Source organism: Babylonia areolata, chromosome 11 (assembly GCF_041734735.1).
Source record: "Babylonia areolata isolate BAREFJ2019XMU chromosome 11, ASM4173473v1, whole genome shotgun sequence".
NCBI classification, from domain to species: domain Eukaryota; kingdom Metazoa; phylum Mollusca; class Gastropoda; order Neogastropoda; family Buccinidae; genus Babylonia; species Babylonia areolata.
Genome location: NC_134886.1, coordinates 3,655,749 through 3,665,748, shown reverse-complemented (window position 1 = coordinate 3,665,748; position 10,000 = coordinate 3,655,749). Strand labels below are relative to the sequence as shown.

The 10,000-nt window shown below is 44.6% G+C and overlaps 1 protein-coding gene across 1 annotated transcript in view; it reads left to right on the top strand.

The window, feature by feature from the left end:
* LOC143287466 (neprilysin-1-like) overlaps positions 1–10,000 on the top strand; it is a 165,828-nt gene that overhangs the window by 6,717 nt on the left and 149,111 nt on the right. The window contains exon 2 of the mRNA XM_076595468.1: positions 1–206. This exon is cut by the window's left edge and continues 952 nt beyond it. Within this exon, the coding sequence (XP_076451583.1) occupies positions 139–206 (68 nt within the window). The 5' untranslated portion in view covers positions 1–138. The remainder of the gene's footprint in view (positions 207–10,000) is intronic.

Here is a 10,000-nt window from a genome sequence, read left to right as displayed (position 1 = left end):
GTTTCTGTTTTTACGACTCGTGATCACGATATAACAGTGCTGCAGAGAGAGGGTTGAGTACACTGAGCTCTCCAGAGAGGTTTCTCTGGCAGTGCGAGAGGCGCGCGTGGAGGGGCTGCAGGGTTGTCCACAGATACTATGCAGATGAATGGAAAAGCCAGTTATATGTCTCCGGAAGAAGGTGCAACACAGGTGCAGTTTGCTGGGTAAGTTCGGCGAATGTGTGTGTGTGTGTGTGTGTGTGTGTGTGTGTGTGTGTGTGCGTGTGTGTGTGTCTGTGTGTGTGTGTGTGTGTGTGTGTGCTTGGAATGCCAACGTCGTTTTACATGTGCAGTTCTCAAACAACGAATTGGTTGTTCTCCTCGGTCTTTCTTTCTCTTTCCGTCCATCTCTCTCCTAAACTTTTTTTTTTCACTTTTTCTTTATCCCATTCCAACCCTCTGTCTTCTCTCTCTCTCTCTCTCTCTCTCTCTCTCTCTCTCTCTTTTCCCCCATTTCTTCTTTGCCCTTGAGTTCTGGATGTAAAAAAAGCAGCTGTGCTTACTCCACTACCCTCGTTAAATAAAAAATCGTTTCGTTTCGTTTCGTTCTCTCTCTCTCTCTCTCCTTCCTACCTTGTCTGTCTCTCTCTCTCACTTCTGACTCTTCCCACCTTATTTTTTTGATGTGATGAGCTTTTCAATACTACTAACCACGGACTTACTAACTGACCGACAGACTGAACGACCGGCTGATTGCTGAGTGACCTAAAAACTTCCTTCCCAACAAACCACGTCAGGGGATTTCGCGCAACCGCATGTTAAGCCTGAAAGCTTTTTGTCAGGAAAAAAAAAAAGATGCGTGCAAGCGTGATTGCGTGTGTATCCGTGCGTGCGCGCGTGCGGTGTGTGTGTGTGTGTGTGTGTGTGTGTGTGTGTGTGTGGGTGCGTCCCTGCGCTTGTGTCCGTGCATGTCTATTTAAATCGATCATCATTATCGAATTTTTCCACCGCTAATGTGAAATGCGGGGGAAAAAAAAAAGAGCGTTAACAGAATTTCAGCCTGCTGTGCCATGGTATTTCACTGTGAAACTGGATGCCTGGCCCTCATCCGACAGCTCTTTCACATGGTTTTCAGCACCATTGATTTCACCCTGTCGTTCCTGACCGTGAGAGGAGAGAGAGAGAGAGAGAGAGAGAGAGAGTTTTGGCAGGTTGTTGCACTTAAAGATTGATGCGTTTTGCTGTGAACCTCCGATTTGAATATTCCTTCCAACTTGTTTTTTTTGCTTTTCCCAGTATGTATTGAACGCAAATATGTAATCCTCTTGTCTTCCCCGCTTCCTTAGTTTCTCCCTTATCTTCCTCGCCCCCACCCCTCCCTCCTATTACCCCCGTCTTGCCCCCCACCCCACCCTCTCACACACTCTCTCTCTCTCGCTCGCCCACTCGCTCCGTGTTGTGGTTTCACTTTTTTTTCTTTTTAGATTTCAACGAAAAATATATCGAATCAGACGCGATCGCGTGCCTGGGATATTCTGTTTCCAAAAAAACAATAGAACACCGATCAAAATTATGCTCTGGAGGAAATGTGATAGATTAATGGCAAAGAGAAAGACTTTAAGGTAATGTCTCTAATTAGCGCCCTACAAGTCGGGCGCAATAGCCAAGTGGTTTAAGCGTTGGACTTTCAATTTGAGGGTCCCGGGTTCGAATCACAGTAACGGCGCCTGGTGGGTAAAGGGTGGAGATTTTTCCGATCTTCCAGGTCAACATATGTGCAGACCTGCTAGTGCCTGAACCCCCTTCGTGTGTATACGCACGCAGAAGATCAAATACGCACGTTAAAGATCCTGTAACCCATGTCAGTGTTCGGTGGGTTATGGAGACACGAAAATACCCAGCATGCATGAACCACGACAGAGTCGTCGGCAAGTCGATGTTGGTCGTGTAACGGAAAGAAGAAGAAGTCGAGTTCCTCCAGGGAGGTCAGAACATGTGGCAACAGCAAGCGGCAGCTGTCTCGCTCTGTGAAATGTTAATCAGACATGCTAATGACGCCTAACTGCCATCTGGAGATTGCGCTCCCACGTAAGCAACAAGTAGGTCACTAATAAATGGGAGGGAATTTATTGCACATCGGAAATATATAGCTGTGCATGTGCTTGTGTGTGTATGTGTTTTTGTGTGTGTTTTTCGGTGCAGTAGTTCTCTTCTTGTGCCACACAAGAAACAAGTTTAATTAGCTTCCTACAAACAATCAGCACTTTCTTGTTTTAACTCTCTCCATACGATCGGCGAAAGAGAAGACGTTAACAGCGTTTCATCCCAATTACCATCATCAAAATATTGCAAGCAGAAGGCTCTTATACTGAAGAGGTGAATGTTGACAAAGAATACCACAGTTCTGACGACGGAAGCTAAAGGTTGGGTCATTCAGACACCCACTGGACATCCAACTGGTCTGTGTAGAGGAGAAGAGAGGACTGGCCGTACTGAGTGAGTTAAAAGTCAAATGAGCCTCTAACAGAGAGATTCAGTTAGCGCTAACTAGTCTGATGAGCACTGCACTAAATCAAAGAACAGCCTGCACAAGCTGGTGTGCACACAATTTGACCTAAGTTCATCAGAAACTTGATCTGCTCACACAGGAATCGCGTTTGGATTTAATTCTTTGTGGATGCGCATTCTGTCTATGAGAATGTTGTATTTTGGGGGTTTTTTTGGTGTGGAGTAGTCACCGCAAAATAGATTACCGGGAATGATGCTTGTGCATGTTCAGCCTTTACGAAATGAAACCATCAGTCATTCAGTGTCCAGATGGAAGTGTTGGAAATGAGAAGTGAAGAAACTCAAGTGCAGTTGAGGAATTGGAACGTTTTCGTCCTGTGAACAGAACTCAGCAAAAGTAGAAGTGGGCTGGGCTGGGCTGGGGTGGGGTGGGGTGGGGTGGGGTTAACAACGGAGGGGAAATGAAAGGGACCCCCCCCCCCCCTCCTACCGCCCTCCCCCCCCAAAAAGGAAAACAACAATGGTAAACACTGATCGAACATGGTATCTAACATTACTTGTATAGTTTGTGTTAGACAGGATCATATCCAGTGGCTTCTCAAAGTTGTCACTGAGTAAGAAATATTAGAAATTGGAGTAAAAATTACATAATTATAATGTATTCATTGAGCTTATGCTTGTGCTTTCTAAACGCTGTAAGGAAACATAGCCGAGTTGACAGACGCAAACGAACAATACCTTGCAATGGAAGAAAGGGACAAAGTTCATGTCGCATTGTAATTTTTAGTTGTCGTTTCCAGTGGAAACACGTTCTCAAAACGGCATTTTCTGCTTTGTCTGTCTGATTGTTGACCAAAACATATCTCGGAACTGTTTCAAGTGAGTTTGGCGTTTATGGTGCGCTCCGTTTTTTCGAAATTTTTCAACTAACTGCAACATTTTTTCGACAAATACTAGCATGGGCCAGTGAAAAGCGCCCTTTGCTCAATACCAACCCGCTGTCCTTGACATGAACTTAACGTAGCTGACAAGAAGCTCGGCTCCATTCCAAATTCAAGCCTGCAGAAAAACTTTGATCGAGCTCTTCCAGTGGCACAACTTGCCTGTAGAACGCCAGAGGTGCTGTGTATAAAGAAATAAACTAAAAGCACAAGGCACAAGCACAAAGATGTGAAACTCAACCAGAATCTAATTTGTGCCATTCAGTCGTGTAAAACCTTCAATGGCTTTTTCTAACTCCGCAGCTTTTGCAGAACCATGATTTAGCTGTGGGCACACCGTATGACAAGATTGACTCTGGAAAAGGATCGACACAGGAGATGTGAAGTTGTTGGGAGACAAACAGACAGACCGAGACAGGCAAGCATACAAGCACTGACGGAAAGTTGACGGGAGGAAGAAAGAAGAGAGGCAGGGTACGGACGACAGAGAGAAAGAGAATGCGAATCCGAAATGTTTTCTTCAATTTTCCAAGGCCCATAACTGTAGGGGAAATCATGCGTAAGAGAGAGAGAGAAAAATATAGAGCATGGGAAAAACGGAAGAGACAGGTGCCATTAGACAACCTTTACTTCGCCATTAAAATGACTGTGCAAAGACTGGACAGCAGTTAGGGAGAGAAAAATCAACAATGAAATCGTTCAGTGGTTGCTAACTGGTACAATTCTTTTTTCACAAGCAGCATAGACATGTGAGTATTTTTCATTTAGTGAGCGAAAATGAGTCTGAGTTGTAGAGCGAATCAAGCTTGAATTTGGGGATTGAGAGGGAAGGAGTAAGTACAGGAAGGTTAATTTTTTACAAGTGATCATGTATTTCGCATGAATGCAACACAGAAATTCATTTATTCACTGTGCCTTGTGCTCGTGGGTTCTAGATTCTGTAAGAAAACTCACAACATGCGCTTACAGAGGCGGCGATCGTGCGATACCGTCAAATGGAATAATGAGATTGGGCATTCTTTCTTTCTGTGTATTGTCTCCCGCTGGTCTTTTTCCATTGACAACCATTCATTTTGAACAAAAGGACAGCAAAGCTCTTCCGTTCTGTTTTTTTCTTTTCTTACACAGACCTTTGGTAGGCTCTTAACTCACTCAGTACGGCCAGTCCTCTCTTCTCCTCTACACAGACCCCTCGGATGTCCAGTGGGTGTCTCAATGATCCAACCTTTAGCTTCCGTCGTCCGAATTGTAGTATTCTTTGTCAACATTCACCTCTTCAGTGTAAGAGCCTTCCGCTTGTAATATTTTGATGGTATTAACTGGGGAGAAACGCTGTTAAAGTCGTCTCTTTCGCCGTTCGTATGGAGAGACTGATCAGTCCATTGGTTTTATGCAAAAGATCAGGCATCTGCTTTATTTTTCAGTACATTTATAGAATAATATTTATAATATAATCAGTCCGCACGCTCTGACGACTCCTTGAAACCAATAACCGATCATCTGTCATCGTGAAAACGAGTTTGCAACAAGTTGATATGATGATAATAAACGGTGGCGGATGGTTCAGTATTTCAGACAGCAACTTAGTTCATTTGAATCCTCTCAAGTAAAGAAGGCCATTTGTTGTGCTTGAAGTTAATAATAACAAAAAACAAGAGAGGCAAGGCCTTCAAGACTCACTTGTGATAAATTAAGTCCCCTAGCATTAATTACAGAGTAATTTCCCTTCTTTACTCTCTGCACCAAAACGTTTGCAAAATAAATAAAAATTCCATGCTTAGCAAAAGAAGTTCCTGTTTGAACAAAAAAAATTATAATAATGACTCCTCTTGTTGTTGTGTCAGAATAAGAGGTCAAAGTGCCAAGTTTAGAGAATACAAAAATATAAATATAACAGTAAATGCAGTTTGCATATAATTTGGCATCTTTTTTTATATTTTTTTTGTGCCCATCCCAGAGGTGCAGTATTGTTTTAAACAAGATGACTGGAAAGAACTGAATCTTTCCTATTTTTATGCCTAATTTGGTGTCAACTGACAAAGTATTTGCAGAGAAAATGTCAATGTTAAAGTTTACCATGGACACACACACACACACAGACACACACACACGCACACACACACACACACACACACACACACACACACACACACACACACACACACACACACAGACAACCGAACACCGGGTTAAAACATAGACTCACTTTGTTTACACAAGTGAGTCAAAAATGGAAGATGTCGCATCACAATAGACCTATGGCTGCGTTGATGTTGTATATCTATTCCCTGGAAGTTGAAAATCAGGTCATGATACGCCGTCATGGAGGATGAGAAGTTTCTTCTTCTTCTTCTTCTGTGTTCGTGGGCTGCAACTCCCACGTTCACTCGTATATGCGCGAGTGGGCTTTTACGTGTATGACCGTTTTTACCCCGCCATGTAGGCAGCCATACTCCGCTTTCGGGGTTGTGCATGCTCGGTATGTTCTTGTTTCCATAACCCACCGAACGCTGACATGGATTACAGGATCTTTAACGTACGTATTTGATCTTCTGCTTGCATATACACACGAAGGGGGTTCAGGCACTAGCAGGTCTGCACATATGTTGACCTGGGAGATCGGAAAAATCTCCACCCTTTACCCACCAGGCGCCGTCACCGTGATTCGAACCCGGGACCCTCAGATTGAAAGTCCAACGCTTTAACCACTCGGCTATTGCGGCCGTCTGAGAAGCTTCTAACTCGAGAGAGGAGACGCTTTGTTTCTATGGGCATCGTTTCTGTGCTTGCAGCTTAGAATTGCTATATCTGTCTCTCTGTGTCTATCTTGTCTGTCTTGTCGCCCTCTCTCCCTCTCTCTGTCTCTCTCTCTATCACACACACACACACACACACACACACACACACACACACACACACACACACACACACACACAGACACACACACACACACACACACACACACACACACACACACACACATTCTCCCCATCTCTATCTCTCACTCTCTCAGTCTGTCTGTCTGCCCCCGCCCTCTCTCTCTCTCTCTCACTCACTCATTCACTCTCTCTCTCTTCTCTCTCTCTCTTCTCTCTCTCTCCCTCTCTGTCTCTCAGCGGAACGGGTTTCCTCTCTCTATCTCAATATATTATTCACTATCTTTACTTCTTTCTCTCCCACCATTCTCTGTCTCCCACTTTCTCTTTTCTTCTTCACCCATTTGCCATTATTATTATTATTATTTTTTTGCATGTGTCTACAGCTCGTGTACTTGCTTGAGTGTGTGTATGCGTGCGTGCGTGCGTGCGCGCGTGTGTGTGTATGTGTGTGTGCGTGCGTGTGTGCGTGTATATGCGTGTGTGTGTGTGTGTGTGCGTGTGTGTGTGTGTGTGTGTGTGTGTGTGCGCGCGCGCGGTTGCCTGAGTGATACGATCGTGCTATGGTTAGTGAAATCGAATCATATGCTAGTTAGCGTGACATAAGCAGCGAATGTAGAATGCAGCTTACGACACTCAAGGCATGGGGAGTATTTTCAGAGACACATACATAGACACACACAGACACCTCCCTCACATACACACACACACACACACACACACTCTCTCTCTCTCTCTCTCTCTCTCTTTCTCTCACTCACACAAACTTACCCCCCACCCCCACCCCCCACCCCCCAGAGAGAGAAAGAGAGATAGGATGTATCGTGATTATCGCCAGACTCAAACACATCACGAAGGAGTTCCAGAGGAAAAGGGGACAGACAGATTGAAATAATCAAAGGCGAAAGGAGAAAACTGTAGACAAACAAGTAAGGAATAAATTACGATCGAGAAGACTTCGAAAAAAAAAGGGGGGAAAAAGGCATAGTTTATTAATTTCTTTGCTGTAGTGTAGATACATGGGAATTTTTTTTTTTTTCATTTCCACAGGAGAGAATCAATACTACCAGAACTGTGTTGTTCCCAATGAAACGACAAGAACAACAACAGCGACGACAACGACGAAACAAAACAAAAAAACGTCAATACTGCTAGAACTGTGGTGTTACCACCAATGAAACGACAACAAGAACAACAATGACAACAACGACGACGAAACAAAAACAAACCAACGTCAAATAAACGTATCCGACGAGGAGAACAACAAAACATGCAGTTTCCCGCGACCAGTCTACACAAACACGTTGCTTCAAACCCTGGGCAAGTACAGACGTCCGCGCACAACCATTGAAAGCGATCGATTTTTTGAAAACTTCCTTTTTACTTTTGACTTACTGGAGATCGACATTGTTAGACACAGGCATTTCTATGGTCCATGCGAAACGGTGGCTTAGTGGGAATGCGCCTGACCGGGAAGTGAGCGCCAACGGGCTGGAGTCCTGTGTGCGGACCGTGATATCAATAACACCCCTTGAGTGGTGGTCTGGGTGCTTGTCTTTCGGATGAGATGGGGTAAACCAAGGTCCCGTGCACGGGAGAATGCACGTAGCGCACTGAAATGAAGCTCGGCACGGCAACAAAAGGCTTGTCCCCGGCTGTGAAGAAAAATCCATTTGCAGACATTACACACACACACACACACACACACACACACACACACACACATACACACACACACACACTATATATATATATATATATATATATATATATATTATATTATATGGGTGGCGTTGCTTTGTCGCGATGCGCCGTCCCTGGGAAGAGCAGTCCGAATTTGACACAGAGAAACCTGTTGTGAAGAAAAGTAGCACAATACAGTACAATACAATATAGCACAAATACACTACAGTACAATTCAACACAATACAATTATTCAACTGTCTGAAGAGGGGGGTGGGGGGAATAATGCTAGTTCCAGATCGCAGGCTATGAAGCGCATAAAACCGATCGCGAGGCTGTGCCATTATGCTACTTTAACTCACGTACATCAGACAGGATGTGCCGAACTTCGAAGCTGCAGCATTGAAAGAGATAACTTGAAAGTATTCAAAAGGAGCTTAGCATTTCTTACTCCACCAGCCCCCCGTCCTAGTCGCCTTTCTATTTTTTTTTTCTGTTCCCTTTTTCTTTTAACGTGTGTGTGTGGGGTGTGTGGGGGGGGGGGGGGTTGGGGGGATGATCGGCTGAAAGAACACCAGCAGAGCCTGGGAACAGGAAAGTAGTGGATGGTCTTTCACAGTATATGTAGGTCACTCCTATCTCACCCGTTTTTTTTATTGTTTCAAAGGTCAGGCGGGCATATGGTGCGTAGACAGTGATAAAACTGTTAGAGTGACGTGTGTGTGTGTGTGCTTTCTTTCACACACTCCGTCTGTTCAAGTGTTCCTAGTTTGTTCAGCTCTGACCAGAAGGCGGGTTGGAGACCGAATTCCTGTTTTCTAACGGGTCTTCAACTCACAAATTACTTGGTACAGTGAGCTTTGTATTGTGTCCCTTTCGACTGAATATAATTTCAAAATAGTTGACAGTAGTAGTAGAGAGGGGGGGAAAAAGAGAATTATTCAAAAGCAGTGGAGTCAAAGATTAAAGTGTTTAGCTACAGCTGAGGCTCTTTTTCTTCTTCTTCTGCGTTCACTCGTATGCACACCGTTTTTACCCCGCCATGTAGGCAGCCGTACTCCGTTTTCGGGGGTGTGCATGCTGGGTATGTTCTTGTTTCCATAACCCACCGAACGCTGACATGGATTACAGGGACCTTTAACGTGCGTATTTGATCTTCTGCTTGCATATACACACGAAGGGGGTTCAGGCACTAGCAGGTCTGCACATATGTTGACCTGGGAGATCGGAAAAATCTCCACCCTTTACCCCCACCAGGCGCCGTCACCGTGATTCGAACCTGGGACCCTCAGATTGACAGTCCAACGCTTTAACCACTCGGCTGTTGCGCCCGTCTGACACATAGAACAAAACTATGCTGTTCCTTCGTGTTTTTACTGAGATCAGAAACCTACTCTTTCCACCTTGTAGGTTCATGAGACAATGAGAATAAGTGTCAGACATGAAGAACCATACCGTTTGATGCCGTCCCTGCATGAGATACTGAGGATGAACTTGTGTCTGCATGAGATATTAGGGATGTGCTAGTCTCCTCATGAGATACTGGGGATGAACTTGTGTCTGCATGAGATATTAGGGATGTGCTAGTCCCCTCATGAGATACTGGGGATGAACTTGTCTCTGCATGAGATATTAGGGATGTGCTAGTCTCCTCATGAGATACTGGGGATGACCTTGTCTCTGCATGAGATATTAGGGATGTGCTAGTCTCCTCATGAGATACTGAGGATGAACTTGTGTCTGCATGAGATATTAGGGATGTGCTAGTCTCCTCATGAGATACTGGGGATGACCTTGTCTCTGCATGAGATATTAGGGATGTGCTAGTCCCCTCATGAGATACTGGGGATGAACTTGTGTCTGCATGAGATATTAGGGATGTGCTAGTCCCCTCATGAGATACTGGGGATGAACTTGTGTCTGCATGAGATATTAGGGATGTGCTAGTCCCCTCATGAGATACTGGGGAAGCACTTGTCTCTGTATGTTATACTGGGGAAGCACTTGTCTG